We start from the raw sequence: 14,891 nt of genomic DNA, 5'->3' as shown, positions 1-14,891 counted from the left end.
AATTGTTTTAATATTTAATAATATAATAATAAATGTATTTCAAGAAGAAAACTTACTTTGCCACCAGAAACCAGTATTGCTTGACAGAAATAGAAGATAATAGTAAAAATAAACACAAAAATATTGACATTTAAAATGTTTGTGCAGCCAGGCGCAGTGGCTCATGCCTGTAATGTCAGCACTTTGGGAGGCCAAGGCAGGCGGATCACCTGAGGTCGGGAGTTTGAGACCAGCCTGACCAACATGGAGAAACCACGTCTCTACTAAAAATACAAAATTAGCCGGGCGTGGTGGCACACGCCTGTAATCCCAGCTGCTCGGGAGGCTGAGGCAGGAGAATCGCTTGAACCTGGTAGGCAGAAGTTGCGGTGAGCCAAGGTCACGCCACTGCACTCTAGCCTGGGCAACAAGAGTGAAACTCCATCTCAAAAAAAAAAAAAGAAAAACTCACTTGTTTGTCATGACACATGTCACATATTAGGAGATAGATAATAGTGTTCCAAGGAGTCCTTACAGCCTCAGAAATTGTATACAGAAGTGCCTAGCAGTAACTATCTAATTAAAACAAAGAGGGTTCAGGGGACATATCTTGAATCAGGATTTGCCAAGCAGAGGCAATCCTTTTTTTTTTTTTTTGGAGACAGAGTCTCAGTCTGTTGCCCAGGCTTGTCTCGAACTCCTGAGCTCAAGCTATCCACTCTTCTCAGCCTCCCAAAGTGCTGCGATTACAGATGTGAACCATGGCGCCTGTCCAAAACTTTCTAAAGATGCTCTTAGTTAATACTTCCCATAAGACAAAATGCTTATTTATCTATCACAAAGAGTGGTGGAAGAGGGTCTGATTGAGAATTTGGGTCCAGTTATGACTAAAGCCTCGAAGCTCAAAACAGATCGAAGATTCAAACAGCCTTTACTGGCCAGGTACTGTGGCTCACGCCTGTTATCTCAGCACTTTGGGAGGCTGAGGCAGGTGGATCACCTGAGGTCAGGAGTTCAAGATCAGCCTGGTGAATATGGTGAAACCCCATCTCTCCTAAAAAAAACAAAAAACAAAAATTAGCCAGGTGTGGGGGCAAGTGCCTGTAATCCCTGCCAAAAAAAAAAAGAGAAAGAAACTATATATATATATATATATATATAGTCTCATTCTGTCGACCAGGCTGGAGTGCAGTGGCACAATCTTGGCTCACTGCAACCTCAGCCTCCTGGGTTCAAGCGATTCTCCTGCCTTAGCCTCCTGAATAGCTGGGATCACAGGCGTGAGCCACCATGCCTGGCTAATTTTTGTATTTTTAGTAGAGATGGGGATTTACCATGTTTGCCAGCTGGTCTGGAACTTCTAATCTCCTGTGATTCACCCATCTCAGCCTCCCAAAGTCCTGTGATTACAGGTGTGAGCCACCGCACCTGGCAGAAACAGCCTTTACTGAGCTCCTCCCAGTTGCCTCATCCAGTGTCAGACTTTTATATCATGATTTCTCTGGTGAGATCCGTTGTACTAGTCTGGTTACACAAATGAGAAAACAGGCTCAAAGAAGGATAGTGAGGCCAGGTGCTGTGGCTCAAGCATGAAATTCCAGCACTTTCGTAGCCCAAGGCAGAAGCATGGCTTGAGGCCAGAAGCAGGAGTTCGAGGCCAGTCTGGGTAACAAAGTGAGGCACCTGTTTCTACAAAAAAAAAAAAAAAAAATTAAAATTAGCTGGACGTGGTGGCATATGCCTGTCATCCCAGGGAGGCTGAGGCAAGAGGATCACTTGAGCTCGGGAGGTCGAGGCTGCAGTGAGCTGTTTTCACGCCACTGCATTCCAGCCTGGGTGACAAAGTAAGATCCTGTCTGGAAGAAGAAGGAAAAAAAGACAGTGATAATATTCTTTTATTCATTCCACAAACATTTACTGAACATCTGCTATGTTCTCAAGCACTTTTCAGGCACTAGAGATACAGCAATGATCAAAAATAAAATGCAAAGTCTGATGGCGCTGATATTCTACAGAAGCAGACAGACAATAAGCAAATAGACACAGAAAATGGCAGGTGGTGATCAGAGTGATGGGGAAATGTCTATCAGGGTAAGGGGATAGAGTGACAGAGCTCGCTGTTTTTTTATTTTTATTTTATTTATTTATTTATTTATTTATTTATTTATTTATTATTATTTGGAGACGGAGTTTTGCTCTTTTCACCAAGGCTGGAGTAGGATATGCTGGAGTACAATGGCACCATCTCAGCTCACTGCAACCTCCGCCTCCAGAGTTCAAGCGATTCTCCTGCCTCAAACTCCCGAGTAGCTGGGATTACAGGCATGAGTCACTATACCTCGCTAATTTTTGTATCATTAGTGGAGACAGGGTTTTCACCATGTTGGCCAGGCTGCTCTCGAACTCCTGATTTCAGGTGATCCACCCACCTCGGCATCCCAAAGTGCTGGGACTACAGGCGTGAGCCACTGAGCCCATCCACTCGCTATTTTAAACTGGGTGGTCAGGGAAGGCCTCACTGAGTGCTGGTCACTCAGTGAGTTTTTGGTATTTGATATTTGATCAGATAACAGAGTGAAGGGAGGCGATGAGCCACGGAAACATGTGAGGAGGAGATCCAGGCTAGGGGATCAGCAAGCACAAAGTCCCTGCGGAGGTAGCATGATCCATGTGTGCAGCAAGACCTCTGTATGGCCAAAGCCAATAATATAAGGGAAGAGCAGTATGTGAGACAGGATAAGAGGGGCCAAAGGGGTTGGATTACACAGGGATTTGTAAAGCAGGGTGAGAACTTTGACTTTTACTCTGAAATGGAAGTCATGGGAGAGTTCAATGCCGGAGAATGGTATTGTCAAAGAATCACTGACTCAGAATATTGAATAATTTTTCGTGATGAGTACACTAAAAGTCCAGATTTCACCACGACGCAATCAACATATGCATGTAGGAATCGGCACCTGTACCTCCTAAATACGTAAAAATTTAAGAAAAAAGAATCACCTTTTTTGTAATAAAAATTGTAACACAAGTTCGATTTCCCTAAGTGGATGGGCCGTTTTAACCGGGATATGGTACTATCCGTTTCTCAGTCTGTCTCAGTTTCCCCAACCATAAAACGCAAGTGCAAAATTGGTTATGTCTAGTGTTTAAACTCAATCGGGACAGGATGTCTGTAGTCACCAGCACCGAGACAGTCCCTGGGACTCAGTACACGCTCAATAAACGTTTGAATGAACGCGGAGCTCCATCGGCCTACGCAATTCCATAAAAGAACAGCAGGTGTCGCACCAGCCCGGTAGCCGCCTGCTCAGAGCCTTTGGGGCCAGGGTGAATCAGACTCTAACAGGAACCCACTCACCACTCCTCCGCAGAAGGAGAATTCGGAATTTTCCGAGAAGGCGCTTCTGAATGCCGAATCCTGAATCTCTCCTCTTAAAAAGCTGACTTTTCATTTTGGTAAAAGGGGGTCCTGGGCCCTTTAACAGCTTGCCAGGTGCTCAGGCGCTGCTTCCCAGAATGCGTGGCGCTATGTAAATGAGACGGTTTTGTGAGCGAGGATGATTCATACTATACGAAGTGAAGGCAACATTTTACAAGGACATCGTTCGTGATAAGTGAGTGGAGAGAATGTATAGCCCTTGAAGTCGACCATCTCACAGCTGCCCAAAGGACGCGACCATAACTCTAAAAGGTAAGCCTTTGCGATCCTTATATAGCTGCGCGGGAGCGTTGTTATCTCGCCCGGATGATCCTCAGTGGTCTGGGGTGCAGGCTTCAAACCTGTAGCTGTCTAGCGACAGAGTGGTTCAATTCCACCTTTCGGGCGACAGCCACGAACAGAGCGCGTTAACTTTTCTTTATCGAACCGGACCTTATTTTGCTGGCGCCCGGGAGGCGCTCCTCCAGCCTGCACCTGGAGAGGTCGCTGCGGCCCTCCGCATTGCAAACTATTTTCTCTGCCACTCCGATCTCTGACTGTCGTTACTTATTTCCCCCTCCAGTGTGTCAAAAACCACTCCAAAAGATGGAGAAAAACTCATCTACACAGTTCTGGGATATTGGCAGTTTGGAAATTATCCTAGATCTCTCCCCTTCCATTGCTTACTCATTCAGTGGTTTGCTCACTCATGTATTTAATCACGCATGCACTGATTAATCAGTCAAATATTTGCTCATTTGCTCTTCTGTCATTCACTCATCAAACAAGCATTTGCTCAGGACGCAGCGGTGGTGACAGCCCTGGCCTTGGTCTCCTGATGCACTCAGCCCAGTGGGGGAGACAAACATTAAGCCATCATGTAATTACACATTTAATTAACAACTGCAAAGGGGATAACGGCTGCAAAGGAAACAGAACAGTGAGGCCCTCTCATAAGGAGAGCTGAGCTGGTAGGGTGTCTCGGGAACATTAGGGCAGACACTTGAAGGATGAGAAGGGGGAGTATTATGGGATATCGAGGGATCAGGGTGACCCCAATAAAGATGATGAGGGTAATGATAATTGCACCGTCACTCTGCAGTTGGCGCCGGCATGCACAAGCCTTGCAACTCCTCATAACGGCCCCCATTCTACAGATGAGGAAATGGAGGCTCAAGGAGATGAAGTCTCTTGTTCAAGGCAACCCAGCCTTTTTCCTTTCTTTCTTTTTGTTTAAATTTTACTTTAAAAACTGCTCCTTGTAGAGCAGGGTTAACTTATAGGCAGTGTCTTTTTTTTTTTTTTTTTTTTTTTTTTTTTTTGAGACAGGGTCTTGCTCTGTCACCCAAAGTGGAGTGCAGCGATATGATCATAGCTCACTGCAGCCTCAAACTCCCAAGCTCAAGCAATCCTCCCACCTCAGCCTCCTGAATGGCTGAGACCACAGGTGCGTGCCACCACTCCCAGCCTCACTCAGATCACTTGGCCCATGCTATTTATTACTGCCCTGTATTTTCCTTCCCAAGCCGGCTGCTCACCAAGCCCCAGCTGTCCTGCCTCCCGAATGTCTCCTGAATCCTTCCCCTCCTCTCTGTCCCATGTCCCCAACCCTGTTCTGGGCTCCTCCTCACCCCACCCTGCAGGGTCCCTACCCCACTTCCCTCCCTGGTCTCCTGCTCAGTCTCACTCCTGTCCCTTCCAGTCACTCTCAGTCTGGAGCCAGAGGGGCCTTTCCTAAATCACAAACCTGCCCCTGCCCCTCTCGTGTTCAAAACCTGTAATAGCTTCCCAGTGCCCTGAAGAAAAGATCTAAACTCCTTAGCCTGGGAACGTCCTTATAATACCTGCAGAAACTGGTCTGCACTAACCCCTCTCTCCACACCTGTGGCTCCAGTCCCCATGAATCTCTAAGCTTTCTCTTTTTGTTTTTTGTTTTTGTTTTTTGAGACGGAGTCTTGCTCTGTTGCCCAGGCTGGAGTGCAGTGGTGCAATCTCAGCTCACTGCAACGTCCGCCTTCCAGGTTCAAGCAATTCTCCTGCCTCAGCCTCCTGAGTAGCTGGGATCACAGGTGCCCACCACCATGCCTGGCTAATTTTTTGCTTTTTTTTTTTTTTTTCAGTAGAGACAGGGTTTCGCCACGTTAGCCAGGCTGGTCTTGAACTCCTGGCCTCAGGTGATCCACGCTCCTCAGCCTCCCAAAGTGAAGGGATTACGGGTGTGAGCCATCGCACCCGACCCTCTAAGCATTCTCAGTGTATCAAGCCTTCTCCCCACCAACAGATCTTTGGCTGTGCTATTTTCTTGGCCTCGGTCTTTTTCTAGTTCTTTCTATACTCTATCCTCATCTAGGGCTCAGCTCAGCTGTCCCCTCCTCCAAGAAGTTTTTGCCGACTCCCAGTCCAAGCTAGGTGTCCCTGCTCTGCTTCCCTAGCCCCATGGGCTCCCCCAACCCCATCCACTTTAGGTTGTCCCTGACTGGGAACGGGTGTGTGTCCCCTAATGGACTGTGATCTCCAGAAAGGCAGGACCCGAGGCTCAGTTCCTGTAGTGCCCCAAACTCCCAGCACAGTTGGGTAGGTGCTTAGCACATTTTTTTCGAATGAATTAATAAATGGATTCCACCATGACAACTTCCCTTGTTTGTTCATTTACCAAAGCGTCTAAGCGACCGCTGGACCCTCACCTCAATTCCCATAGGACTTGTTATGCAAATAAGAGAGGGCTTGGATTTTGCAATGGGGATGGCTCCACTCTATCCGTAAACAAAAAAAAGGGTCATATATTTGCTTCGGTCAGTCTTGGGTTGGCCCCAGTCATGGTCATATGGAAAACAAAAGGAAACACATCTCCAGTGTAAAATAATTGTTCTTTTGTAGTTGTGGTTTGTAGAAAATCCAAGATGACTCCTCATTCCTAGCCTGAGTAGTCTTTAGCAGTTTGCTGTGTAAGTCTCTCAAGATCGTCTTTTTTTTTTTTTTTTTCCTCAACATAGTGATATGGGTCGGGGGTCGGGAGGGGGGGGTCTCACCATGTTGCCCCATGCTGGTCTCGAACTCCTGGCCTCCTACGTCGGCCTCCAAAAGAGCTGGGATTACAAGGGCAAGCCACTGTGTGCAGCCCATTAGGCTTCTTCTGTGTATAGTTTATCTCCTTAGTGGCTGTCTTTAACCCATAGAGCATACAAGCTCCATCACTAAGAGACCTCTGTGACCCCATACCTGCAGGCTCAACTTCTGACCCCTTACTTTTTTTTTTTTTTTTTTCTTCTTTTGGCAGAGTTTTACTCTGCCACCCAGGCTGGAGTGCAGTGGTGGATCTTGGCTCACTGCAACCTCCATCTCCTAGGTTAAAGTGATTCTCCTGCCTCAACCTCCCAAGTAGCTGGGATTACAGGTGTGTGCCACCACACCAGGCTAATTTTTGTATTTTTTGTAGAGACTGGATTTCACCATCTTGGCCAGGCTGGTCTCAGACTCCTGACCTCAAGTGAGTCGCCCATCTTGGCCTCCCAAAATGCTGGGATTACAGGCGTGAGCCACCGCGACGGGCTGTGGCCCCTTACTCTTTCTAGTAGGAGGCACTGCCTGTGCGTGCAGGAAGTTCTCGTGACTGTCTTCCTTTTATCCTGCTGTAGACCCATTGACTAGAAGGAGTTCCTGCAAGGGTGTGTGTGTCTGTGTGTGTGTGTATGTGTGTATGATCTCTGTGTGTGTGTGTAGTCCTTCGACAATCTAACTTCACCCTCTCTTACTAAAAGGAAGCCAGCAAATGGATGTCAGGAGGAAATAAACACTGCAACCCGGCGAATGCGTTTTTAAGAGCTTTTTATTGGCAACAGTGCAGAACCAGGGGAGAGGGGACGGCCCATCGCCAATCTGCCCCAGCCCCCCGGGGTCAGGTGCAAAATACAAAAAGAGAACCACAAATACAGCATGGGGTCGGGGGGTCGGGGATTCATTGAATTGTGGTTGGCAGGGGGAAGCCCTGCTCACACTCTCACACTTGCACTCAGAATTGTCAAAGATACAGATTGTAAAAATCTACGATCCCTCAGGCTTACTCACAAAAAATAAAATCTCATGTCCCCAACGAACCCAGAGTCAGACGACAGCTGGAGCATGGGACAGTCAGAGAGGAGATAAGTGAAAACGGTCAGATGGACACAGGCGGGGGAGAAAAGACAGAGGGAGAGAGACCATCAGGAACAATCAGAGGGGCCGAGACGATCAGAAAAGGGTCAGCCTGAGACAGGCTGAGCCAGAGTTTCTAGAAGCAGTTTCCAATTCAACGGCTCGCTTTGAGGGCCAATGTGACCTAGGCTGAGGTTGCAGAAGCGCTCACACACCCACGCGCACGCACACACACACATCCATATATAATATATTTATTTATACATAATAGATATAACTGCCTTTCAGAAACCAGGAAAGGGATAAATAGCTACGGAATGGGTCTGGGATCAGGACGGGAGACGCGCGACAAGCGGCACGTGGAATGTTTTTCATGCAGCACGGATGGAGGGCGGCGTGGTCCACCCCCGATATTAAAAAATATAAATTTGCTTCGTAAAGAAATCCTCATGAGATGAAGCGCAGGGAACGGCAGGGTGGGAGAGCCAAAACCAGCGACGGGGCTGGGGGGACTTGGGCATGGAATCATGAGATTCCAGCCCCTTGAGTCTGGCGGTCCAAAAATATTGGGGGTTTGGGGGTACCAAAGCCTCAGCTCTGAAATCTTCTCCGGAAAAATGTCACACCCCCTCACTCCCTTCCTAGAGAGGATGTCGGGGGCCAAGGTGTGGGAGAAGTTGGCGTCCTAGGCTGGGGATGGGTCGGGGAGGCCTTAAAGAAAAAGGCCAGGGCTGAGGGTCCTGAGGAGAGAGAGAGAGGCCACGTGGATGGAGGACTGTCACCCCCTTCTCGGCTCTGTCACCCCCTTGAGTCTAACTCACTGTTGAGGGGAGGAAGAAGGGGGATGGACGGAAGGGAGACCGAGGGAAGGCTTTCGGGAGTGGGGGCATTATCCCTCTAGAGGGGTGCTGCCCCACCCAGCTGCACCCCACAATCTGGCCAACTCATTTCACAGTATAAATCACTCCAGCAGGACGGCATCACAGCACCCCCTGCTGCCTGAAAGCAGAGCGGCCCAACGAGGAAGGCCAGGAGGGCTGGCTGGCAAGGGGCAGGGTCTTGGGATAACACTGTCATGAGAAACAGGGCTGGGGGCTGATTTCGGGATGGGGAGCCTTAGGAGGCCAGAAATGCCAATCAGAGCCAGTTTTTCTGGGAGGGAGTGGCTAGACAGTGAAGGAAGGGTGTTCACATTTCAAAAGAAGTCTGGTCGGGGGATGAGATTATTCTAGGGGGGCATCGAATTCCCTTTAAGGGGGGGCTCACTTCCGCCCATAGTAAAGAGGATCTAACCCCATGGAAATGTGGGATCAATAAGCTAAAGTCAGGAGTGCAGGGGAAACCAACCTAGGCACCCCCCAAAAAAAGGGTGGGTGTGGGAGACATTGGGTGGGGGGTGGCATTTTTCCTTGTTGAGCCTCTCTGGAGAGGACTCCAGCCCACCCCACAGTCTACCTCCCACCCCCATCCCTTCATCCTCACACAGGACTGCCCGAAGGTGGGCGTCACCCCACCCCCCCTCCCCACCCATCCCCAGAGCTTGGGTTGACGTCAGGGAGCCAACAGACAGCTGGGGGTGTCCATCCCCTTCCCACCCCCTGTCCCCAAAGTCACCAGCTCTCTGGCCTCGCCGGGGCACAGAAACAAGAGGCAGGACAAAACACAAGGAATCCTCCTGTCCGATGGCAGTGGCGCAGTGGCCGCAGAGGGTCAGACGGAGGAGCCAGGGAGGCCACACGCCCACTTTGTCTCTTCCCCTCTCTCTCCTCCTCCTCCTCTTCCAAGTCTCTCTCCCTCGTGTGTTTGTTTGTTTTGTGTGTCTAAAGAGTTCACAGAGCAAGGAGGGAGGGCGAGTTCAGGGGATCGGAAGGCTGGTCACTGCCGCTGGTGCGTTGGGCGCCGGCGAACGCGGAGACCTCCGGGCAGGTGAGGACAAACGAAGAAGTGTACGAAGGGTTAACAACGGGGAAGGGGTCGCCGAGGACTTGAACTTCACTGTGTGTAAAGAGAGAAGCCGTCAGGTTGGGGGGTGCGTCTTGGCTGGTCTGGAAGGGCAGGGGCGGTGGTGGCGGGGGCGGCAGCAGCCAGCTGAAGCCATCTTCCTTAGCCGGTGCTGAGCCCGGCAAATCTCTCACCTCCGCCAGCGGGCCCGGCCCAGGCCCCTCTTCGTAGGGGATCTTGCAGCCCGGTTTGTGGGCCACCAGCACAAACTCCAGACGTTCCTTCTCCTTTTGGAGCTCGGCGATCTCCGACTCCAGCTCTGCTTTTTCTTCCTCCAACTGATCTGTCTCCTGAGGTCGGGGAGGCCAGGTCACAGAAGAGAGGGAGGAAGGAGAAAAAAGCTCGTCAGTGACCGGGAAACTCGGGTCATGGCTCCCCTGGACTTGCTGCTGGAAGGCAGCCCCAGGCTGAGAAAAAAACTCCCCCTGAGATGGAGTCCTGCTGGCCATGGGAGTTGGGGCAAGGGTCTTGCCTTCTAGGAGCCCCAGTTTTCCCCATCTGTCCAAAGGATGGTAGGGAAGGGGCCAGGTTTATGGGGAAGTCTCTGGTACACAGGAGGCACTCAGAGGTTTGTTGAATGAATGAACAATCGTTATGTGGTTGGTTTTGTTTTGTTTTTGAGACAGTCTCGCTCTGTCCCCCAGGCTGGAGTGCCATGGTGCAATCATGGCTCACTGCAGCCTGGACCTCCTGGGCTCAAGCAATCCTCCCACTACAGCCTCCAGAGTAGCTGGGACCACAGTGGTGTGCACCACCTTTCCCAGCTACTTTTTTTTTTTTTTTTTTGTAGAGACAAGGCCTCCCTGTGTTGCCCAGGCTGGTATCAAACTCCTGGGCTAAAGCAATCCTCTTGCCTTGACCTCTCTCAAAGTGCTGGGATCACAGGCATGAGCCACTGTTATGTGTTTTTAATGTGTTTCCTTCTATTACCCCTCACTCTCTACCACCCAGGGAAGAGATCAAGCAGAGAAGGAAAGTTGACAATTCCCTTGTTCCCTCAAGGAGTGACAGCTCACCCTGCAGGCATACAGTAGGGAACTCTCAGACCAAGGGAGGACGTAGGAAGGGAGTGGGTTTTGGGGGATGCCACCAGCACCAGGAGAGCTGTGGGTGGCTAGGGCAGGAGGTGGAATAATTTCATTTCATAGACTTTCCAGAGCGTTAAGGGTAGAAGGAGCCTGGGAGATTTGATGAGGGTTTGGAGAGATGGAGAAACTGAGGCAAAATGTGTTGTTACTTGCTGAAGACCAGATGGGAGAAATGATGGGAGTGCCCCTCTCCTCAAGGGCCCCATGTGGCCCCTTGGGATGAAATGAAGGCTAGGAGAGTAGTGCATGGGGTCAGGAAATGAGGGGGGAACCAGGAGTTGATTTAAGTACATGGGGGTCTGTGTTTGTGCCCTGGGCTACCCCATCTGGCCACACCAGTAACCTAGTTCCATATGCAGAATGTCTAGTTCTCAACCCAGGACAAGGGTACAGGTGGAGAGGGGGCAAAGAATGGGGAGAGAGCTTCCCTCAGCATCCCCTCTCCCACCCCAGGGCCTGTCCTCACCGCCTGGAGTCGGTCGGTCAGCTCCCTCCGCCGGTTCCTGCATTTAGCTGCTGCTAGTTTATTTCGTTCCCGGCGCACCCTTCGCTTCTCCTCTTCCTCTGGGGTGAGCTGAATCGGGGAGATAGAGGCCATGAGATTTGGGGATACAGCACTCCTCCACCCATCCCAAACCTCTACTTCTTTCAGAACCCCCAGGAACCAAAAAACAAGCCTCCAGTCCTCGCTCGTGTAGCAAGGATCTTGGGGTTTCTGTAACACTGAGGCCTTAGTGGAGTCCCCCTCCATTCATAAGAAACTTCCTACCTCTCTTGCTTCCCCCGACCCAGGCCACGTTCTGATGCCCCTTACTCACCGTCTCTTCTCGGGGTCTCCTAGGCCGGGCTCGGGCTGGGCGGGCAGGCCCAGGCCCACTGGTGGTTCCGCTGGTGGAAGGCCCACCGCTGCCACTCGCTCCGCCACTGCTGTAGCCACTCATGCCTGGCGTGGAGTAGCTGGTTCCCGGCATGTCGTAGGGATCGACGACCGGGGGCTGGGAGGCCAGTGGCTGCCCCTGGGACTGGGCCATGGAAGAGATGAGGGTGGGTTGCACAAGCCACTGGAGGTCCTGGCTGGTTGTGATCGCGGTGACCGTGGGCACGAAGGAACCGGGCATTTCCCCGAGACCGGCGCACTCCTACGGGGTGACACATACACACACAGGCGTAGACACACAAACAAAGACACCAACACACACACACCCAACACACATAACACACACCGACCCCGTGAGTGAGCACAGGGTGAGCGAGTGTGGATGTGTGTGTCACAGGGAAAAAGCCACGACACCCACCCTTCCACTACACCGTGACGCAGTGGTTAATGAGAGGATTTCTGCTCAACTGGCTTCTACCTCCTCCTTCTTCCTCGGGGAAAGGTTGCACGGTTCCAGCGGGTGGTGAATCACACCCCGGGTTGGTGACTCTTAGGTGTGGGGGGTGGAGAGGAGGCTGGACACAGCCGGCTGACAGAACCCCCGGGACGGAGCCACAGCCACACACACAGCCACAACACCCCACCCCCACCCCAGAGGCAAGGGGAGGGAGAAGGAGAGGCCTTAGGCCAAGCCTTCCTCTACACTCACTCACACACACACACCCCTCTCCGCGAGGTCCCATGCAGGGGCGGGGGTCCCAGTCAAAAGGGTGTTTGGGGGACGGGCCTAGGAGTTTAGAACAACGTTTCAAGTTACTGTCTCTTTTCAGAGTGAGACTGACGAGTGACAGTTTAGGGTGAACGGACAGGTAGAGAAAAGTAACCACCGAGGCGCCCTTAGATTGTCGCGGAGGGGGAATGGTGCGGAACCCGAGCCCCCAAGCTTCAGCAGCGCTCATCTCCCCCCTCCCGTAAATGGACTCCTGGAACTGCTCTGAAGGCTTAACTACTCTCTCGGGGGGCGTGGTGAGGGAAGGGCTGGCTCGCCGGCCAATCAGCGTCCTGGGAACCCAGAGGGGGCGGAGCTCCTGGAGACCACCTGGCTGGTTGCCCTTCGGTTCGCGGTTCTAGTCCTGTCTTGGGACACACTGGAGGAACCGGGCATCCGGAGCAGAGGGAGTGGGAATCTGTCTGTGAGTGCCTGGAGAAGAGGGTGACAGCCACCGTATCTCTCCAAGAAACGCCGGCACACAAGCAGGCACCCCCTGCTCCTGAGAGCCCAGGGACCAGATCCCCGCAAGGGTCTCGCAGATCCATTGGGTCGCAGAGAGCCGCTCTTGTCACGACAGGGATCCCCTCGCTCTGCCTCTAGAGGCGCGGAAAAGAGACCCAGCCGCCAAGGAACCACGGGTTCCGGGGACAGAGAGGGGGAAGGAAACTGCACCCTACAAATAGGAAGGGAAAGCTGATTGGCCAAGGCGTGCGCCCCGGCGGCCAATCGAAACGCCGGGCTGCCCCCTCCCTTAGCAACGTGGCCCCGGCGTTCCAAAATAGAACGCTCCCGGGACGTCAGGGGCGGGGCGGACGAAGGGGGCGCCGCGCACCGTGCGTGCCCCGCGTCAGACGGAGGATTCCAGCGCGTCAGCCGTTACGCACGGGTCCCCCGTTACGTCTCCGCGCAGGAGGCGGAGGCAGCGCGGCTGAGGGTTCGAGGCCCCTCTTCCCGATGGGTGGAGGGCTACCTGGCACCGAAGTGGGCGCTCCGAAGAAGGAGGAAAGGAAAAGAGACTACTGGAAGCTTCCCTGGGATTTCCCCCACCTGCCTAACTGCGCTAGCTTCAGGTCTGGAACCCGAACGGGAGGCAGTCCCGGAGCCGGCTCAAAGTTCTCAGCCCCGCTACCGCATACACGTTGCACTGAGCGGCACATTCCCCACCCCACCCCCACACGCCCCAAAGCCTACCCTCCCTGCCGCGTTCCCTCCTTGCGCTCCACGCACGCAACCAATTGCAAACATCTCCCGACTCTTTGCAGTTTGCAAAGTGCGCTGTGAGCCTTTTCCATCTCAGATCTAGGGTTCTGATACGTCTTTATGTGGGGGTTGGGGGTTATTCTTGTCACCCTTGACTTAAAAAATAAAACCTACAAAGCAGCACCCCTAATATCGAAAACTTACCTGGGAGGCGGTGGCGGTGGGTGGACTGCCGAAGGAGTCCACCGAAGACAGATATTGAGACTCGGCAGAGGGTGAGGAACTGCACCGGGAGCCGGAGTCGTAGTCTCCGGGGAAAGCTTGAAACATTTCCCTGGGCACAGGGGGGGCCCTGTGACCACGCTGAGGTCGCCGGGAAGCCAAGGCTATGGCCGGGTTGGGGAAGTAAGGTGCGAGTCCGGGGTGAGCCGTGGGAGTCCCGGGTGAGCTGAGCGAGTCCTCAAAGTACGCTGTCGGGGGAAGCTCGGGGAAGGAGCAACGTCCCGTTCCAACAATGGCAAAGTTTCTGTGCAGTCTCCCTGCGGTGCCCAGGCCCCCACAGGATGCCGCTGTACCTCCTGAAAGTTCAGGCTCCGTAGGACCCAGGGGCGAGGGAGGGGTTGCTCCCCCAGGGGCAGAAAGCGCTGTCCCGCTGTACAGAATCAGCTTCAGCTACGGTCTCCTCCACGCGTCCGGCGGGTCCCACGGGGGGAGGGGAGTAATAAAGAAGACGAAAAAAGTAAGTCGGTCCTCCAAAAGAAAATGAAGAAATATCTAGAAGAATCTTTCCAAAAACTTTCTCCCCGGAAAAAAAAAAGATTAACGAAATTTCATAACCCCCAAGAAGAACCACAATAATCAAGTTTCCAAGTCCTGGTTCCGCGTGTCCCTGCCGTGGCCGTAGCTCTGAGTCTTATGAATGAAGCACAGACCCGCCAGCCTGTATTTATATGCCCGGGACCCGCCCCCCTGCTTACGTCACCCGCCCCTCGCTGAACAAACTTCCCCAAATCTCCGGACCCGCCAAATCGAGTCCCGCACCGTCCAGCAAGAGGTCTGTTCTAGACTCGATCTGGTCACTTGCATGACCCTCGGGGCCCTGGGGGTCTCGGGGGCTGCGTTCCGGGCCCCTAGGCGGGAGGGGATCCCGGCCCCGCCTCCCCGGAGTTCCTGTGACGCAATTAGCCATATAAGGAGCTCGGCCGGCGCGGCGGAGTGTTTGTTTGGTATCCTAGCAATGACGTCAGAGGGAATCCCTCGCTCGCTCGCGCGCGCGCCCGCGCCCCGCCCGCGCCTGCGCAGTGCCACGCCGCCCCGGGGGCTGGTATTAATAGGCGCTTACACTGGCCCCGCAGGGCCCCCGCTGACCCGGGCAGGGAAGACCCCAGCCTGCAGGTCCCCCTCACCTCTGGCGCCCCCACCCAC

At 52.8% G+C, this 14,891-nt stretch overlaps 1 protein-coding gene and 1 non-coding gene across 5 annotated transcripts; one reads left to right on the top strand and one right to left on the bottom strand.

Annotated features, from left to right (window-relative positions):
* The first annotated feature begins 3,718 nt into the window (after positions 1-3,718).
* TRNASTOP-UCA (transfer RNA opal suppressor (anticodon UCA)) lies at positions 3,719-3,805 on the top strand. The gene has a single exon. It is a non-coding gene; the product is annotated as a tRNA-Sec (tRNA).
* A 3,400-nt stretch (positions 3,806-7,205) lies between these two features.
* Positions 7,206-14,387, bottom strand: FOSB (FosB proto-oncogene, AP-1 transcription factor subunit). 4 transcript variants are annotated; one of them, XM_065534616.1, is made up of 5 exons: positions 13,671-14,387; positions 11,436-11,756; positions 11,084-11,191; positions 9,664-9,819; positions 7,206-9,523 (listed from the first exon to the last, which is right to left on the bottom strand). In XM_065534616.1, the coding sequence occupies exons 1-5, from the start codon at positions 13,794-13,796 to the stop codon at positions 9,521-9,523; spliced, it is 714 nt and encodes a 237-aa protein (XP_065390688.1). In that variant the 5' UTR covers positions 13,797-14,387; the 3' UTR covers positions 7,206-9,520. The 4 variants fall into 4 exon arrangements, with proteins under 4 accessions (XP_065390688.1, XP_073880010.1, XP_005589648.1 ...); XM_074023909.1 differs by lacking the exon at positions 13,671-14,387 and adding an exon at positions 11,913-12,153; XM_005589591.4 differs by having other exon boundaries at positions 7,206-9,819.
* Positions 14,388-14,891: the final 504 nt, after the last annotated feature.

This window comes from Macaca fascicularis, chromosome 19 (assembly GCF_037993035.2).
Source record: "Macaca fascicularis isolate 582-1 chromosome 19, T2T-MFA8v1.1".
Lineage (NCBI taxonomy): Eukaryota > Metazoa > Chordata > Mammalia > Primates > Cercopithecidae > Macaca > Macaca fascicularis.
The sequence above is the reverse complement of the archived record's forward strand: the minus strand, read 5'-3'. Positions and strand labels throughout refer to the sequence as shown.